Source organism: Schistocerca piceifrons, chromosome 1 (assembly GCF_021461385.2).
Source record: "Schistocerca piceifrons isolate TAMUIC-IGC-003096 chromosome 1, iqSchPice1.1, whole genome shotgun sequence".
Classification (NCBI taxonomy): Eukaryota; Metazoa; Arthropoda; class Insecta; order Orthoptera; family Acrididae; genus Schistocerca; species Schistocerca piceifrons.
In genome coordinates, this window is record NC_060138.1 from 253,615,379 (window position 1) to 253,636,330 (window position 20,952).

The 20,952-nt window shown below is 36.9% G+C and overlaps 1 protein-coding gene across 2 annotated transcripts in view; it reads right to left on the minus strand.

Moving 5' to 3' along the window:
- The window catches only part of LOC124803897 (disco-interacting protein 2 homolog C), a 605,756-nt gene that overhangs the window by 47,381 nt on the left and 537,423 nt on the right, over positions 1-20,952 (minus strand). Inside the window, exons 14-18 of one of the 2 annotated variants that reach the window (XM_047264711.1) lie at positions 10,186-10,398; positions 5,251-5,482; positions 2,386-2,516; positions 922-1,168; positions 204-343 (exon numbers count right to left, since the gene is read on the minus strand). In XM_047264711.1, the coding sequence (XP_047120667.1) occupies positions 204-343; positions 922-1,168; positions 2,386-2,516; positions 5,251-5,482; positions 10,186-10,398 (963 nt within the window). The remainder of the gene's footprint in view (positions 1-203; positions 344-921; positions 1,169-2,385; positions 2,517-5,250; positions 5,483-10,185; positions 10,399-20,952) is intronic. The other variant, XM_047264710.1, reaches the window with a different exon arrangement.

Below are 20,952 nucleotides of genomic sequence, written 5' to 3' on the forward strand. Positions count from 1 at the left end.
CAGACATACAGAAGCAATGACACAGACGCTGTGACTTTCTGTACATTGAAAAAGATTATTGTAAGAAAAACTGACAACATAAATTTATTAAGTGAAGCCAAGATTTGTCACTTTGTTACAGCATAAACATACTCTTCCTGAATAATAGCACAGTTTGTGACTTATGGCAAGCTATATTTAATGTTAACATTCTGTATACTGACCTTGGATTTTAGAAGCTTTATTACATTCTGATTGGATAAAACAAGGACAGATTTGCTGACATCAACAATCATTCTCACAGTAGGAAGTGTAGTCTGCAAATTTTGAGGATGTGGTGGTCTTATTGTTACTGGCACAGCACCTGTAATCAGATCAAATATGCTTAACAAACACTAGAAAAACCAATCAATTATAAAACATAAATTGTCACAGGAAATGCTTTAATTTTATTTTCTATAACTAAATAAATTCTAACTTCAGTTGGGATTTACACTAAAATACAAAATATGGGTGAGATCAAATGATAGAAAGTCCAGGATGGAATATGAAAAGGACAGATTGCTACTTAGCCTATAGAGGAGACAGTGTGTCAAAAACACACATGGCAAAAAGACTGCCATACATTTAAGCTTTCGGTCAGAAGGTCTTCTTCTGAATTAGAAGACACACACACACACACACACACACACACACACACACACACACACACACACACACACACACACAAGCCACTGTCTCTGGCAGATGAGGCCAGACTGTGCACTCCAACAGCACCTCATCAGACAAACAATATGGTGTGCGTGGTAGTGAGTGAGGAGTGAGGAGGAGGAGGAGGAGGAGGAGGAGGGATAGCGAGGTAGGGATGGGGGAAGATGAAATATGAGCATGAGTTACATAATATCAAAACAATAAATTACACTAGTCCAATGGTATACGTACCAACATAAAGGCAACCATAGAATGCACAAATGAGATCAATTCCAGGTGGGAAGATGAGTGCCACGTGATCGCCTGTATTGATCTTTCCTTTCTCGAGTAAAAGGTTGCCAACCCTTTCAGCTTTCTTATGTAGTTGTGAGCAGGAAAGTGTGACTGCTACAGTTCCTTTACTATTGAGCAATGTAAATATAACATGGTCAGCTGTGCTCTGTGCCCTCCACTTCAGAATTTCTGATATGAATTGGTACTGTTTTAAGAGAAAAGAGAAATACTGATGAAAACAGCATACACCAGCAATGCAAATATATTTTTTAAATGGAAATTACTTTGATCAACAGCTAAATAAAAGTGCAGCACCTAAAAAGTAAAATTTCTACCTCTGCTTATTAAGGCAGTTGAAGGATATTTCCTGAAAAGCATCATTAAATTTTGCACAACTGGTCCTGAAGTATCACTTGACATGACATGACTACTATTTTTAAAAATCAGAAGTTTCTTTTACCTTGGTCATAAATAACACCACATACCAAAAGTATTTCGTAAGAGTTGTAGTATGTGTCAAAACTTTAAAACCTGCATTCATTAAAATAATGTTAATATGCAACCATATATAATTTTAGTGATTCAAGAACTCTTATAAATCAACGAAAATAATCATTTTTATGAGAATATAATGTAACTGGATAGACAAAAAAATCTACTAAACAAGTGACGGCAGCAGAACACATACATACATAAAGGTACTTAAGTTTGCAAGCTTTGGAGCCAGTGGCTCCTTCTTCTGGCAGTACAGTTGAAGGGGAAGGAAGAGGGGTGAAGTAAAAGAACTGGTGTGGTTTAGGAAATGGGGAGAGTTTGGGAAAGTTTCTCAGAGCCCTGGGTTAAAAGAAACTTAATGGACAGGACGAGTGTGTCTTTCCTTCTTGTCTCATCTGGTAAGCCTCCCCTCAACCAGAGTTCTGAACTCTCTCCATTTCCTGCCTTTTTCTTCAATCCTTCTATCAGAAAAAGGAGCCACTTCATCTGAAAGCTTGCAAGTTTAAATGTGTGTGTTCTCCTGCTGCCACTTGGCAAGTAGATTACAATTACATTCTATTTTTTAAAAATCAGTTACATTATACAAGGTCTTATAAGTAATAATCCACAGACATTTCTGCAGTCAGATGTTGTCGTGAATGAAGTTGATGTTGCACTGTTAGCAAAAAAATTATCAATATTCCCTGTATCCAGTTTTAGCTTAAATACACCCCCCATCAGTTTTTTACTCCAAAACTGTTGTGATACTACCAAAAAACTTCTTAATGTTTAGTATAACAGCTTAAAGGTCTCTGCTGTATGAAAATTACAAATTTATCAATAAATTTTTGTGCGATCTTGCCAATCTTTAATTCACATGGTTTTTATTTTTAGGTTTATATGCTGCATAACAAAAATGTACACTGTGAATTCAGACAATAGTCTCACCTTCCTTGCTGAGTCAGATTCCTCATCCACAATTCCCATGTCTCTTCCTTGGGCAGATGCAAGCCGATTGCCTTGCACTATGTTGCCTACCATGACAGAGGCAGGCCCAACGTCTGTAACAAAGTCAGCAGCTAGGAAGCCACATTACAAAAAGAAATTATTGTTACTACTTCAAAAAAAGTTAAAAACACAAAAGAAAACAGCAAAAAAAAAAATTATTTTCTTTTGCACTACCACTACACTACTGAATGAACTCACAAAATATATGCTTAATCTACGTGTCTGTACGAAACTGTTAGTAGCTATTAAAGAAATACCAAATATACAACCTTAAATACATTAAAACCTCAAATACAACAAATGAGTGCTTTTTCATGCAGTTATTAACAGAAAATACTACCTTCACCTCAAGCTACATTATAAGTAAATAATTTTCCACTCTTTATGTTCAGAGTAATATTCACTGTCTCACACAAAATTAATATTCACTGTCTCACACAAAATTCTGTTAATTACTTCGTCAACATTAAACAGAAAAAAGTCAAAAAACCTAATTTTTTTGGTTACTGTAACCTCTTTCATCAGTTCCCTTTGTAATCTGTTTGCCTTTTGTGATGTGTTCACCACTTTTTTTTCCTTACCTCCCACAAGCATACTTGTTCTCTCTGCCTTAACATCAACTAAGAAATACATTAAAATTCAAAATACAAGAGTCTAAATTGCAGATTTGTACTAGGTAGCATGTAAGTGGCTACTTACCAACTGCTGAAACAGGAGAAGCCAAAGAACAGCTAAGAGACACACAAACAGACAAAACTGAGCTGTCACATCTTTAACCATGGTTTTTTTTTTTTTTCAGAATGATAAGGAAAGGCATTATTTTGTCTCTGGTGACTAAAGGAGTCGTACAACTGTACTGAAATTCAATTGTATTGGAATATAGCAACTATCTGCACATCTGAAGAGACTTCATTTCATTAAAACATGAATGTTTTGATTATGTCTTGCTCATGAATTCATTGTTTATATTCAATACAGCTGTCCCAAAGTAGATAGTGCACACTCAGTACATATTCAATTAACCTATTGAAATGGAAAAACTGAGATAAGATCATGATAAATCCTGGATGGCCCTTACTATCAACAGCAATGGAAGAATGCTCGAAATGATCAGTCACCAAAGTAAGCTTGCAACATTTTTCCAATTTCTATTCACAGTAAGGCCATCCCAGCATTATCTCAATCTTAACTCAAAACTTTTCCTATTAATACAGTAACTGAGTATGGATCCAACCCAATGGAATGGATAAGGAGACAACCACAGGAAGAGCCAGATAACTAGATCTGGCCTACAGGCGAACACAGAACAAGCACAAGTACAACAAATGGGTGTTATCCTACAAGGGCAAAATCAGACACTATAACTCGGCAGTACAACCTGGAGAATTGTATGCCTCAGAGTGTCTTATTTGAAAGAGAAAAGGGAAGCTTCAGGAATTCAAAAAGAAAGAAGATTCTGAGGAAAATTCTCAGACCAATGAGGACTACTGATGGGACTTGAAAGAAGACTAAAAACAAAGCACTATCCAAGCAAACCAAAAAGAGGAATGAGAAATGAGGAAGTGGAGGTTGAATTTCTACAGATACTTACTGTGGATGGATGAATGCAAACTGACCAAAAGGAGCTTCAACTACATCGTGCAGTGATAGGCGACATCTAAATGGGTAAATGACATGAAAGGGGATGCTGCAGAAGTTGGAATTACACCATGGATAGTCCATAAAAGAGGAGAGTTTCAAGAGAAACCACCAAACAGTTGGCCCAAATGGGTCATTTCTGAGGAGGAAAGGGAAAAAAAGTGACAGAATGAAGAGGTCCTGGGAGGAGAAGAGTAGTTGCAGTCTATAGGCCAAATTCAATTTTTTTTATTTATTTTTTCTTTTTTAATTGAGTATGTAGTTCAACTAAAGTGTGTACCTTTTGCATGAAACATTGTAGTAAATGAAATTGAAAAAATCCGAAAATGAGCACAGAATGTTTGACATTGGTCACTGTTTAGTTAAATAACGTCCATTCATCACAAGTGACAGGCAACTGACATTCTGTTACAGTTTATAAAGATGCAAAAGTGAAAAGGGAAAAAAAGGAGTGATCTCAAATGTTTGAATCAAGACAGAGAGAATCTATAGGCAAGCAGCCAGATGCAGCAACGGACTTCAATAACTCAGAAACAACTCAATTTTGTTGGTTTTTTACTTTTTACACCACAACTGGGACATTTTTGCTTTCATTAAGCAACATTAATATGAAGATACAAACCACCAAAGAAAATATTAAGAAAGCAAAAGAAACACGTAAGTTACCAAACCTTACTGCTGTCCTACAAAATGTCTTCTTAATACTGAGCATTTCAGTTTAGTTTGTCAACATTCCATATATTTGTCCAATTCTGCTGCTGGATGGCACAGCTGTAATTTTTACATGGGCATCGTCTATACTACATCAAGAAGGAACTGAACTGATTCTCAAGGCCACGTAACATATATTGCTAAACATTCCCTTGGCCTGTTTTGTTGATATTTACTAATGAAACCTGTTCACCTTCTCTGGCAAAAAGTAGTGCCTTGAAGTCCTAGTAAGCCAAGAAATGTATTATCAGACAAATCAGTATCCACGAGAAATACACAGTTAACCCTTCTCTCTCTTGCTGCCTAACTTCTTGTAGGTGGCTTTGATGCTTCTTTGATGAACCGGAAACATGCATTCACATGCAAAATTTTCATCTGATATTTCTGACACAGTGGAACATGTACAAGAACATACATATTCTCTTTGCTTTCGTGGGTGGTAAATAAGCAATATACCTGAATGTATCTCACGAGGTTTGGGCAGATTTGTGACACAAGTGTGCGGGCAAAGTAGCACATTAGCTGGATGAAGAGTTCCCTCTAAGAACCGACGCTTTGTTTCTGAAAGATGAATTCCACCAAGAGGTGTCTTAGGTAAGTAGTTTGGTGGCACAAGAGCCAGACAATAGATGCCAACTTGATGAATTGAGTCAACTGCCTGGAGAACCCGTGACATCCATTGGAAACTCTGTAAATAGAGAATATGCAATTAAAAGAAACATAAAAAACAAAGTCAACACAAAAAATAAATTTATTTTCAGCTGTCATGACAACACTGATAATTAAATAACAAAATACTTAAGGCAACATACTTGAGGATGGAAGGAAACTTGTGGCTTAGTGGTGTTACACATTTCATGAAAATGGATGAAGATAAGTAGAATGCAGTTTAAAACAATTTAATTTCTGAAAGGGGACTGAGCATGTGCAATCCAAGTTTAGTGAAGCACACTGAAGCACTGCATCAGCTCTCATTACCATTTATCACTGGATCAATCAATTACATGTTCTATGATCAGTACAGATTTGCCATGTTCTACACAACAGAATGATGTTTCATCTGAAGAAACTGTCAGTAAAATTTACTTTATTGTGATACAACACTACTGAATTAAGATTTGTGACTACTGATATGACAAGCATTTCATATGAATAGGTACATACATCAGTCAAAGCAGGAAGCTGGAAGTACTCTTCTAAGAGCAAAAAACCATTCTGACAGTGGGAGGGACAAAATAACTTGTCAGTGACAAGGTACCATTAGAGATGGGGTACAAGTTTAAAGTGGATACAGAAAGGGAAGGAAATCTAAAATGCATTTTTCAACAGAATCACCCAGGCATTTACCACAAGCAATTCTGGTAAACCATGGAAAACCTACATCTATAGAGCTGAGAGGGGATATCACCATCCTTCCAAATGTGAACCCAGTATCTTATCACTGCACCATGTTACTTGATTCCATGAGGAAAGTGACAGGATATTATTTTTCTTTGTTTGCAGGGGATCGAAGGATATCAGCTTGGCTGATTATTTTGTCACCTTTGGAAACATTATTGGGATTTACACATGGACACTCAAACAAGAAATGTTAAAGATTAACATGAGTTAAGAGAAATATGGATCTCAGCCACACTGGACTTTGAATTAAATTCAAAAACTACAAGTGAAAATTTCTTCCTGACTGGGACTTGAACTCTGACCTCTTGCTTTATGCAAGCAGCCACCTTAACCACTTTGGCTATGCATTCCTTCCAACCCAGGTCCTCAACCTATCACACACTGAACACGTAGTGCCTTGATGGTAATGATAACTTCAGTACAGATGCACACTATGTTTGAACCATTGTGTGAATCAGGTACAGCTGCAGGCAGCGAGGATAAGGGAGAGTGGATGCCATGCATGTAGCGTGCAAAAAGTTGAGAATTTGGGTTGGTAGCTGTAATACGACTAGTCACAGGGTAGTTACGGAATGGTTCAATAGAAATAAAAGTTTAACAGATTGTATACCACCTGATCCAGAATATGTAATGGACAAGAGATATAAAGTGTTTTTCTTAATTTCTATCAGTAAATTAAACTATATGGTTCACTTACATACCGAATCAACACCTTTAACATTACTGTAGATCATTTAACTGTAATCAACAGAAAATTATAACTAGTTAGAAAACCTGATGATGTGAACTAACATAGTCGTAAGTTTCAAGAAAATTTATAATTTCATTCTTGTGGCTGCATTATTAAATTCTCATAGAAATGTTAGGAGAAATATCTATGTTGTAATTAAACTAACGTTCTTTTTGTTGTTGTTGTGGTCTTCAGTCCATGGACTGGTTTGATGCAGTTCTCCATGCTACTCTACCCTGTGCAAGCTGCTTCATCTCTAAGTAACTACTGCACCATACATCCTTCTGAATCTGTTTAGTGTATTCATTTCTTAGTCTGCCTGTATGATTTTTACCCACCACACTGCCCTCCAATACTGAATTGGTGATCCCTTGATGCCTCTGAATGTGCCCTACCAACTGAACCCTTCTTCTAGTCAAGCTGTGCCACAAATTCCTCTTCTCCTCAATTTTATTCAGTCCCTCCTCATTATTTACATAATCAACCCATCTGATCTTTAGCATTCTTCTGTAGCACCACATTTCGAAAGCTTCTATTCTCTTCTTGTCTAAACTATTTATCGGCCGTGTTTCACTTCCATACATGGCTACATGCCATACAAATTCTTTCAGAAACGATTTCCTGACACTTCAGTCTATACTCAATGTTAATAAATTTCTCTTCTTAAGAAACGCTTTCCTTGCCATTGCCAGTCTACATTTTATATCCTCTCTACTTCGACCATAATCAGTTTTTTTGTTCCTAAATAGCAAAACTCCTTTACTACTTTAAGTGTCTCATTTCCTAATCTGATTCCCTCAGCATCACCTGATTTAATTTGACTACATTCCATTATTCTCATTTTTCTTTTGTTGATGTTCATCTTATATCCTCCTTTGAAGACTCTGTCCATTCTGTTCAAGTGCTCTTCCGAGATCTTTGCTGTCTCTGACAGAATTACAATGTCATCGACAAATCTCAAAGTTTTTATTTCTTCTCCATGGATTTTAATTCCTACTCCAAATTTTTCTTTTGTTTCCTTTACTGCTTGCTCAATATATAGAGTGAATAACATTGGGGATAGGCTACAACCCTGTCTCACTCCCTTTCCAACCAATGCTTCCCTTTCATGCCCATCGACTCTCATAACTACCGTCTGGCTACTGTACAAACTGTAAATAGCTTTAGGTCTTTCAGTGCTCTGTCAAATTCTTCATGCAGTATCATATCTCACATTTCATCTTCACCTACGTCCTCTTCCATTTTCATAACACTGCCCTTGAATGCATCGCTCTTGTATAGGCCCTCTATATACTCCTTCCATCTTTCTGCTTTCCCTTCTTTGCTTAGAACTGGGTTTCCATCTGAGCTCTTGATATTCATACAGGTGGTTCTCTTTTCTCCAAGAATCTCCTTAATTTTCCTGTAGGCAGTTTCTATCTTACTCCTAGTGATGTATGCCTCTACATCCTTACATTTGTCCTCTACCCATCCCTGCTTAGCCATTTTTCACGTCCTGTCGATCTCATTTTTTAAGCATTTGTAGTCCTGTTTGCCTGCTCCATTTACTGCATTTTTATATTTTCTCCTTTCATCAATTAAATTCAATATTTATTCTATATCTAAAAACGCAGATGATGTGACTTACCGAACGAAAGTGCTGGCAGGTCGATAGACACACAAACAAACACAAACATACACATGAAATTCAAGCTTTCACAACAAACTGTTGCCTCATCAGAAAAGAGGGAAGGAGAGGGAAAGACGTAAGGATGTGGGTTTTAAGGGAGAGGGTAAGGAGTCATTCCAATCCCGGGAGTGGAAAGACTTACCTTAGGGGGAAAAAAGGGGTATACACTCGCACACACACATATATCCATCCGCACATACACAGACACAAGCAGACATTACTGTAACAAGCATAAATGAAAAAGGTGACAGACAAATCAACTATGCTTAAAATGTTCAGATGGCTCCTTTTCAATGGAAAATTATCCCACTACTCAATATCAAACAGAATTATTGTAAATGCTGTCAGTGGTGTGTACAGAAATTCTGAAACAGGCAATTTCATTCTTTTTGAAAGAGTTAATGAATGCCTGCAGAAAACATTTCGATTATGGTTTAGTTTAGCAGTTGTGATCCCCACAGTGTAGTCCCTAATGGGCATATGAGTACTTTGGAAACATTGCTTTGGACTTCAGTAATGTCATCTTTTAATAAACCATTCACAGCATTGTAAGGACATATTACTGTCAAGCAGGGAGAACATTTATCAATGTCTAATATCATGCGCATTTTGTGTAAGCAAGAAAAGATGATGGGAAAGAACACTTATTTTGTTTTACTGTTCTCAGATTGAAAAGATGCCTAAGTAAATCCAGAGCCCAAGTAAGCAATAATCTTATTCTTTTCTACCCACGTCTAACAACTTAGCCCATGAACGTGGATCGTTTCCTTACTTCTTTAATTAATTTTCTTTTTTAGAAACAAGATTCAATAACCACTCACAGCTTCCCACATTGGTCAGTTAGCCTGTTCAATTGGTCAATTTACAGTTCATGTTTCTGAACTGAGAGACAGACACTGTCTTTCATTGACTTCTCTGTTGTCCACCTCTGCAGCTGTGTGGTCAGCACAGTGGATTGTTAAGCAAAGGGGCCTGGGTTTGATTCCTGGCTGAGATTTTCTCCACTCGGGGACTGGGTGCTGTGTTGTCCTTAACGTATGTGCTATCAGAAATGACTCTGAACTGCTGAGATGGCAAAAAAAAAGTGTGTTGAAATTTATACTTAAACAACAATGTTGACAATTAACTCATCAATTGTATTATCACCTGTTCCATAGTGTACCTGTTCATTTCTTCTCTTTACAGCCTAAACACTTTCAAAACCATGACATCCTATGCTAAATCTCATGTGCTTCTTATGAATTATAGTTACTGACTACATTTTAATACATCACCTTTCAGTTCTGATCTTTTATTTTGCTGCTTCCTTTTTTTCTAAGGTTCATGAGGAAAATAAAATGTAAGCGGAAAAGAATTATTCAGTTTGCCTCCTGATAAATGAGATTTCATCATGGAAGGTTTAATGCAAATAATGTAAAACCTGGCAACCAACATTAACAGGATCATCATGGAAAATATTAATCATAAATAAGATTATAGCACAAAAATGTTTGGCGTATTTGTTGAACAAGATTTCTGCTGTCGAGTGTGTAGGGTAACTAATATCTACAACCATTTAACTACAAAAGAATTATTTTTTTTCAAAACTAACCTCCTCTTCACTGCAGTCAGGTCGTTGTTCTGCTATCACACATATTCGTTCATCACGTAACACTCTGATACTGAAGACAGCGATACGACCACGGTAAATAAATTTCATTGGTTCTACAGCCAGCACTGTTGCAATAATATCATCTGCATTATGTTTTCTTCCTGTCACTGTCATCAAGCCATCTCGAGAACCACAGACAAACACAAGACCACCCTTGGAAACAGAAAGGAAACATTCATTAAATCATATTAGGCTTGAAAAATCCAGAAATACTGTAAGGTAAACTTATCCTCAAAAATATAGCTCCACAACTTGCACTTATTAGAAGCATAATGATAATTTGATGGAAACTCATTTACTAGCAATACAAGACTTACAAAGTTAATGGAAATTAAGGGTTTTCATCATCTTTTGTCACATTTTTAAGGAAGTATACAAAAAATATTAACTCTCTTCTGCCTGAATATGGCATATTTACCAGTTTTTGCTTGTGAAGACTGCTTTGTGTGTATAATAATTTATTAAATTTAAAATGATACTCTGTATTAATGTTAATTAAACAAAATGCGAATTCCTGCTATCTCACATGAGGAATTGATAAATATTGTGTATATATGACATATAATCATTATAAAAGACCGTGATCATTATCACACATCAAAGTAATTGTCCATCTTGATTGCTATTACTGTCAGAGGTTAGTGGAGAGGAGCCTCTTGTAGCTGTATGTGTAGCTATAGGAGACATGCAGCAGACCTTAGCAGTTAATGAGCCTAAATCAGTTGCAAATTCTAATAGAAAGAAGAAGGTTCTGCCACTAGGTAGTTCACAAGGCAGAGGTGTAACTCAGCAGTCGCAGAAAATGTTGGGGAGTGAGTACCAGGTCACCAGCATTGTGAAGCCTAGTGCAGGGCTGGCTCAGGTGACATAACACAGGGAATCATGTAGGAATTTTATGGAAGAGGATCAGGTAGTAATTGTGGGTGGAACTGGGAACAGTCTTGATAGGGACAGGGATTATGATGTAGATGGTGACCTGTAAGATAGCTATTCAAACTGGTGGCACAAATGTGCACTTCGTGCAGCTGTTTCAGCATCATGATCGGCCTCACCTCAATGTTGCTGTTAGGGTTGTTAACATGGGGCTTGAGAAGGCACTGGTGGCAAAGGGCATGGCTCACATTGCAGTGGTGCCTGTCGAGTCATCAATAGATCGTGTTACACTAGGCATGGCTCTTGCCTGAATAGGTATAGGAAGGAGAGGTGGGCAAAGCTTATAGCTGCCAGTGCAGTGGGTGGTGGTGGGATCACTCATAGGAAAACTCCTTAAGTAGTTGGTGTTAAAGCGACACCTTTTTTAGACTGAAGTCAGCTGATAGGTATCTCTGCTTAAAGGAAGTCTCTCAAACAAAGGAACCTCCTTCAAAAGAGGTCAGATATCCAACTAATGAAGGAATTAGCATATTTCAACAAAATATAAGAGGTATTAGAGATAAAGTTAGTGAATTGCTTATAGACGTTAACTCTGACATTATTGGTATGTTGGAGCACCACCTAAATAATCTGACAATTCAGAGGTTTCCTTCACTACGATACAAATTAGTTGGCTGTTTTTCAAGGAGTTCTTTGCAGAGTGTGGGAGTGGCCATTCACATAAAAAACAGTATTCCATTGGAGTCTGTAGACTTACCAAAGCATTGCACTAAACAGGTATTTGAATGTTTGAAAGGAGCAGTTGAATTTAGTGAAACAAACTTCTAATTGTTGTTATTTAAGGTCCCCTAATTCTGACTTCAGAGCATTTCTGCTCAAGCTAGAGAGGGTTCCTGGACCACTTTCTAGGAAATATAAAAAATTAGTTATATGTAGTGACTTCAATATTAATTTTGCATGTGGTTGTGCAAGAAAAAGGATGTCAGAAAATCTAAATTCATATGATCTGATGCAGACTGTATTTTATCCAACCAGGGTGCAGTGGAACAGTAAGCACAGCCACTGACAACACTTTTATTCATTCTTCATTACTACTTGGGCATTCTGTTAGTAGAAGTGTGAACGACCTTTCAGACCATGATGCACAAATTTTAACACTAAAAGGTTTTTGTACTAAAAAAAAAAAAAAAATGTTATATATAGTTGCAAAATACGCAGAAAAGGTAATCGAATAGCAATAGAGAACTTTTTAAACGTTGTTAAGGAACAAGAATGGCAGGCCAATGACACAGATGACAAATATAATGCTTTCTTTAACACATTTCTCGAGCTCTTTGAAAGTTGCTTTCCATTAGAATGTTCTAAACGGGGTACTAGCAGTAAAAGGCTGCCTGGGTGGCTGAATAGCAGGAAAAGGATAGCGTGTGGAACAAAGTGAGAATATATCAAAATGTAGTCACAATAGAGCTACAGTAGCCCATTACAAACAATACTGTAAAGTGCTTAAAAATGGTATAGGAAGGCAAAGAGTTTGCAGTACACAAACAGAATAGCTAATTAACAGAATAAAATTAAAATCATATGGTCAGTTGTGAAGGAAGTGCCTGGTCAGCAGCACAAGGTCAACGATATAAGGCCAGTATGTAGTAAAAATATTTCTGCTACTGGTAAGTCAGATATATGTACAGTATTTAACAATCACTTTCTGAACATTACTGGTGAATTAAATAAAAACTTAGTTTCTGAAGGGAATCATACAACCCTCCTGGAAAATACTTTTCGAAGACTGATATCTGAATTACTCCTTTGTGATACTGACAAGGAGGAGACTGAGTCAACAATTAAATCACTGAAAACTAAGGGCTCTGATGGATATGATGAAGTATCTAATAGAATAGTAAAGTACTGCACATTTTAGCCTTGTACTTAGCCATATTTGTAATTTTTCTTTTAGGAATGGTCAATTTCTTGAACGATTCAAATACTCAGTAGTAGAGCCGCTTTATAAAAAGAAAGAAAGGGATAATGTAGACAAGTTTAGACTTATTTTTATGCCTTAGTGTTGCTAAAGGTAATGAAAAGGTTGGGAATGTAAGGATAACTGATCATTTTATTTCACATAATTTGCTATCAAATGTACAGTTTGGTTTTAGAAGTGGTTTAACATCCGAAAATGCTATATTTCTTTTCTCTTTGAGGAACTAAGCAAAAGGTTTCAAAAGCAAGGCATCTTTTTTGATTTAGATAAGGTGTTTGAGTGTGTTGATCAAAAAATATTGCTCCAGAAGTTGGACCATTATGCAATATGGGGAGTAGCTCACAACTGATTCACCTCTTACTTTAATAACAAACAGCAAAAGGTGATTCTCCACAGTACTGAGAATTGCTCTAGACTGGGGTCCGAATCGGGCACAGTTCTCTGGGGGGTGCCCCAGGAATCAGTGCTGGGGCCACTCCTGTTCCTTATTTATATAAATGATATGCCCTCTAATATTACAGGTGACTAAAATATTTCTGTTTGCTGATGATGCATGACATTAGCATGGTAGTAAAGGATGTTGTGAGCAATGTTGACACTGGCTTGATGGTGAAGAATGTTGTGTGCAATGTTGGGACTGCTCCAAACAGTGCAGTTCAAGACAGAAGTTCACAGCTAGCAGAAAATTAACTAACACTAAATCACAGTAAGGCTCACTTTTTACAGTTTCTAACACAGAATTCAACAAAACCTGACATTTTAATTTCACAGAATGGGCACACGATTGGTGAAACTGAACAGTTCAAATCCCCACTTGTTCAGATAGATAGTAAACTGTCATGGAAAGCCCATGTTCAGGAGCTTTTTCAAAGACTTAATGCTGCCATTTTTATTCTCAGAACAGTATCTGAACTAAATGGTAGTTTTGCATGAAAAGTAGTCTACTCTGCTTATTTTCACTTGCTTATTACATATGGTATTATATTTTGGGGTAATTCTTCCCATTCTCAAAAGGTATTTTTGTCTCAGAAACGGAAAATAAATGGTGTAAGTTCACGAACCTGTTGTCAACCCCTGTTTATTAGTCTGGGTATTCTGACAGTGGCCTAAAATATACACCAAAATTCTTTACCATGGTTTTTTGTTAACAATATTAGCTTTTTGCCACAAATTGGCAGCCTTCACTCAGTTAATACCAGGCAGATAAGGAAATGCGATCCAAATGCAACTCTTGTGCAGAAAAGTGTGTAGCAGACTGCATGATCCGTTTTCAGTAAACCACCACAAGAATTCAAAAATCTAATCAGTAATCCAAACGCTTTCAAATCTAAAGTGAAGAGTTGCCTCAAGGAACACTCTTTCTATTCTGTCAAGGAGTTCCTTGAAAAATTAATCTCATTCTTGTGTTATATTGGTAACTGCGTTCACAGAAATTTATGGCGTTTTTGGATTCATGAACATTTTATTTTATCTGTTATTACTTTTCTGTTGTAATTTCATGTACTGACATGTTCCACGATTTGCTCCTCAATTTGGTCCTATGGAACTAGATGTGTAAAATAATAAAAACCTTATTTAAAAAATAAAAATAAATAAATAAAATAAAATTATGCCTTCACACATTTCGGCCACAGCTATCATCACAATCTGTCAGATAAACAGAACAAATGAGAAATAATATGGCTACAGTAAATACAGTAATACATTTTATGGAAACAAAATGTAAACGTACCACATTTAAAAGATCTACACACTGTATCTCTTCAGATGTACAATTTACCAAGACTAATGCTGTTCAGTGAGTCAGCCTGACTTAAATAATGCCCTGTGGCTGTTAGAGTGCATGAAAAAGAATAGGAATTATCAAAGTTAAATTATTAACATCTACCAATTAAGCCCACAGTATTTTTAAAAAATGTATGCTAAAACTTCTTATTCTTTTACTCCCATGAAAGGACTGTATGCTTAATTTGTAAAGATTAATTAAAATTTAACAATGACAGTTCCTATTGCTTGTAATGCCACCTGATGGCCACAGAGCATTATTTAAAGCACGATGCTTCACAGAACAGCCTTAGTCACATGATACCTTAGTTTCTCCTAGCACATACAACACTCAAATAACTTATGGGAAAGCAGCCAGGTGCCGTCATCGACAACCACCAGTATTTCGACAAGAGAACACCCTGCTATTTTCAGGGCAGGGTGTGCACCTGTTGAAATATCAGGGGTTGTTGACAATGTCACCCAGCTACTTTTCTGTAAGTCATTTGAGCCTTAGTCATGGTACACCTGTACGTGTAAACTGAAGAAGTACAGTGTTTCATGTTTTTAAATGTGGAATGCCTACATTTTGTTTCTATAAAATGCATCGCTACAATTATTGTATAGGTATTGATTTTCATTTTTCTGTTAATCTGACAGATTCTGATGATGGCTGTGGCTAAAAAGCATTGAGGTGTACTTTTTAAAAAGTAAGATATAATAATGATCAAAACAGATAATTACTTTTGCACTGAAATTATTACTTACGCTTGTCAAAAACTTATAATTGGGTGGAACAGCAGGTGCTCTGCACTTGCAGCAGCCAGTTAAGCATAAAGGAGGGAAGAAAGAAGAAGAAGGAGGAGGAGGAGGAGGAGGAGGAGTTGGTGGCAGGGAGGGATCACAAGCGGTCAGGAATGCACCGACATGTACTACTGTAGCTAGAAGGTTGGAAGATGCCCGAAACAAAGAAAGGTATCACAGTCAAATATCTAATACACAAAATAATAATATAAATTCAAAAATAAATTAAAAAACATCTCTTTCCATTCTGCCTTCTTGTTCAGAGGTATACAAAAAGTTGATAATGACAAGCAGGAAGGAAGAAGAGGGTGAAATTTAAATGCAGTCAAAACAAACTGGCCAAATAGTAACACATTGTATACCAGATGTACACTCAAATGACCTCCTTCTATTCTTTGTTATTTTATTACAATGAATAATAGATTGCACAGGGATATTTAAATTTACTTAAGTTCAAGTTTATTGTTACCAGTTACTGTGACTGGTAACAGTAAACTTGTTGTTTCATTTGATGTCAGTAACAGTCACGATAAAGCTTAACCTAAAATGTTCGCATTTAAAGTTACTTAAGTTCATTTAGTGTTATTGAATTATTGTCCAGTTTTCAGGTTTAGTTTTGTTTCTTATTGCATAGTAATTCTGTATCGAGTCTTGCTGTGTACAGCCTACCGTTTATCAAATTGGAATGAAGAACGTATCACACAAACCCACATAATTAGAGTTTTGTCTGAGCCACATTTTCTTGTTCATGATGCCATCTTTTGGCTGGCATCAAGATCAAACACAAAAGGAGTTCACTTACTAAACACTTGGTTAATATCGGTAATTTATGTGGGTTTCACATGTAACCAGCTGTTCGTTTGTATTTTGATATGATTTACTAGTTTTTAAGCCACTGCAGCCTCATCATCAAACAGAGGTGTCACAGGTGCCAGGTTGCTGGCAGAAACAAAAGAAATTAATTAATAAAATGTTTAAGAAGTGGAAAGACCATTATTACGATTTAAGGTACGTACACTACAAAGCATTGTAGAACATGACAAATTCATTCTGACAATGCACATTTTGCAGCTTTTATTTTCAAACTCTCTCTCTCAGAGAGAGAGAGAGAGAGAGAGAGAGAGAGAGAGAGAGAGAGAGAGAGAGTGTGTGTGTGTGTGTGTATTTAACTGCACTTTGTTTTACACTATAACACTGAATGTAAGTATAATGAATACAAATATGGAAGATAATGCACTTCACTGCATCATGTACTTTTCACCTGAGATTCATTACATTACAGAACAAAGATTTACAGGCATAGATAATGGATGCAAGTGAACACTGTAAGCTGCAGGTACGTTCACACATTAAAAAATATATGTAATATGGACCAAAACATCACACAGAAGACAATCAAATAGAATTAAACATTCACCAGATAATTCAAAAGTGAATGAACTGCAAGTGTGTACAACAGAGCTGTTATTCATTTGGCAATGGCAATGTAAAATAATAAAGAGCAACAGTGTAACATAGTAGTTACATGAATAAGAGAATAATAATTTATGTACAATGATGAACGTATCTTATTATTGCCTTTTATGAAGGTGTTTTGGTGCCACGATGTCTTTGAAAGTCTAGATGAAAGAGTTCTGTATTCAGTTTATTCGTACAGGATTTTTTAAAGTTATTTTAGATCATGAATGTATATCTCAAATTGTTTGAGGAGATCCAGCTGTAATTCTTTGTCAGCAATATATGACACAGAAAAGTTGTCATTGGTATTACCAACAGAGTGTTCACAATGACATAAAGCTGGACTTAAGTTTTTGATTTCTCACTGTTTGTCCTGCACAGAATCAAGAACAACTGCAAAAGAATTTATACATTAGATTCTAGATACCACTGTCCAGTGGATTTATAATTGTCAAAAATTTCACTTTATAATTTACTGTCTATATGGAAGGATATTTTTATATTATGTGGTCTGAAAAAATTTGCAAGTTTGTACAACACTTCACCAAGGAACTGAAAACTGGCAAATGACTAAGGCATTTATGAGAGAGGGATTGTATGTATTATTCTGAGCTATACAGCTGATAGAGTATCGACAGCAATACATAGATTCATACCGCATAAGTTAATAAGAGACGGGACTGATCCACCATAGTAGATAAAACACGTCAGAACACTGTTGCAGAAGCAACGAAAAAAGCATGCCAAATTCAGAAGAACGCAAAATCCCCAAGACTAGCTGAGTTTCATGGAAGCTCAAAATTTAGTGTGGACGTCAATGCGAGATGCTTTTAATTGTTTCCACAATGAAACATTGTCTCAGAATATGGTAGAAAACCCAAAGAGATTCTGGTCGTATGTTAAGTACACCAGTGGCAAAAAACAGTCAATACCGTCACTGTGTGATAGTGATGGAAATGTTACCGACGATGGTGCCACTAAAGCAGAGTTACAAGATACAGTTTTCCGTAATGCCTTCATGAAGGAAGACAAAGTAAATATTCCAGAATTCAAAACCAGAACAGCTGTAAGCGTGACTGACATAAAGGTGGATATCTTAGGTGTTGTGAAACAACTCAAATCACTTAAGAAAGGTAAGTCTTCCAGTCCAGATGGTGTACCCATCAGGTTCCTTTCAAAGTATGCAGTCACAATAGCACTTTTCTTAGTAACCATATACAACCACTCACTTGACGAAAGGTCTGTTCCTAAAGACTGGAAAGTAGCACAGGTCACACCTATATTCAAGAAAGGCAATAGGAGTAACCCATTGAATTAAAGACCCATAATATCACTGACCTCAATTTCCAGTAGAATTTCGGAGCATACACCGTACTCTAACATTATGAATCACCTTGAAGAAAATGACTTATTGGTACATAAGCAACACGGATTCAGAAAATATCATTCTTGTGCAACACAGCTAGTTTTTTAGTCCCATGAAGTAATGAGTGCTGTCGACAAGGGATCAGATCGATTCCATATTCCTAGATTTCCAGAAAGCTTTTGATACCATTCATCACAAACGACTATTAATCAAATTGCGTATATATGGATTATCGTCCCAGTTGTGTGACTGGATTCGTGATTTCCTCTCAGAGAGGTCACAGTTCGTGGTGGTGGACGGTAAATCATCGAGTAGAACAGAAATGATCTCTGGCGCTCCGCAAGGTAGTATCATAGGCCCTCTGCTGTCCCTGATTTACATAAATGACCTAGGTGATAATCTGAGCAACCCCCTTAGATTGTTTGCACATGACGCTGTAATTCACCCTCTAGTAAAATCATCAGACAATCAATTCCAATTACAAAATGATCTAGAGAGAATTTCTGTATGGTGTGATAAGAGGCAATTGGTACTAAACAAAGAAAAGTGTGAGGTCATCCACATGGGTACTAAAAGAAATCCGATAAATTCTGGGTATACGATAAATGGCACAAATCTAAGGGCTGTCAATTTGACTAAATACCTAGGAATTACAATTACGAGCAACTTACATTGGAAAGACCACATAGATAATATTGTGGGGAAGACGAAACAAAAACTGTGCTTTGTTGGCAGAACACTTAGAAGAGCAGCCTACATTACACTCGTCCGTCCTCTACTGTAATACTGCTGCAAGGTTTGGGATCCTTACCAGGTAGGATTGATGGAGGACATCGAAAAAGTGCAAAGAAGGGCAGCTCGTTTCATGTTATCGCGCAATAGGTGTGAGAGTGTCACTGATATATGCAAGTTGGGGTGGCAGTCACTGAAACAAAGGCAGTTTTCTTTGTGGCGAGATCTATTTACGAAATTTCAATCACCAACTTTCTGTTTTGAATGTGAAAATATTTTGTGGACACCCACCTACGTTGGGAGAAATGATCATCAAAATAAAATAAGAGAAATCAGAGTTTGAACAGAAAGATTTAGGTGTTCCTTTTTCTGACGCGCCTTTCGAGAGTGGAATGGTAGAGAAGTAGATGAAAATGGTTCAATGAACCCTCTGCTAGGCACTTCAGTGTGAATTGCAGAGTAACCATGTAGATGTAGATGTAACTAGTATTTAAATATGTTCGTTTCATTACATGTATCTGCTTCAAAGTTGGGAATGTGGAGTAAACAGTTCGAAGAAGAACTGACTTGAAGAAACAGATTTTAAGTTTCATCGGGTGGCATAAGGTGTTCATCCACAAGTGAACTTGTTTTCAATAAAGAAGCACCATATGATACACAATGATTTAAATACATTGTCCAATCACATTAATGTGACCACCAGTTAAAAACCTGAATAACCACCTTCTGCAGTACAGACGGCTGCAAGACGTGTGGGAAGAGTGTCTGCGAGACTCTGGAAGGTACCGACAGCGATGTGAAACCTTGTTGTTTCCCATGCCGTAGCCATCCCAGTTGAGACCCACGACCTAAACAGCTCCATCGAGGTGATACCACAGATTCATCTGTAAACGCCACCTGTCACCACGCAGTGTATGTCCAGTAGTGGCACTAGTAAGCAAATTCCCTATTTTGTTGCCAATAAACAGCAGTCAGCATGGCTACAAGAACCAGACACCTGCTGTAGGAACTCACAAGCCGCAACATTTATTGAATGGTCATTGAGCAGACACTACTGGTAGCCCTTTGTTTCATATGGACAATCAGTTGCTCAACAGTGCACCTCTATTCATCCATACACATCTCCTCAACCTTCATTCACCCTGTCATCTATGGCCTTGTAGTGCATAACAGTTGTCTTGGGGGCCAGCTTTGGATAGCACCATTTTGCCATGCACCGTTTACTTTAACCAAGGTGGCACACCAACAGTTTACAAACTTTGTCCTCTCAGAAATGGTTCCACCATTGCCCCAAAATCCAATGATTATGCCAATTTAGACATAAGATAAACTGCTCTGTTTCCACATTATTATAATGGCTCCACATTATTATAATGGCTCCACTTTTTTCTATGTCCCCCTGACACACTTTACATACCATCCACTGCCAGTGCTGCCACCTACCATCTGTAAATGGTTATTGCAGGTTGACATCGATCATAGGCAATGGTCACATTATTGAGACTGGATCTTGTATTATACATAACTACAATAATTATTTAGTTTCCAGTGCCTTTATTGTCTTATTTTTCTTTTTCGAAAAAATGTGATTAAATGGGTACAACCAAATAATTCATAGTTGTATTCACTTGGAAACATAATGGCAATTCAAATTTCACATTTACTGTAGCTGCAGCTTGTTTACATATAGGTTACCACCAGAAACTCATTTATTACTCCATTTATCAGGAGC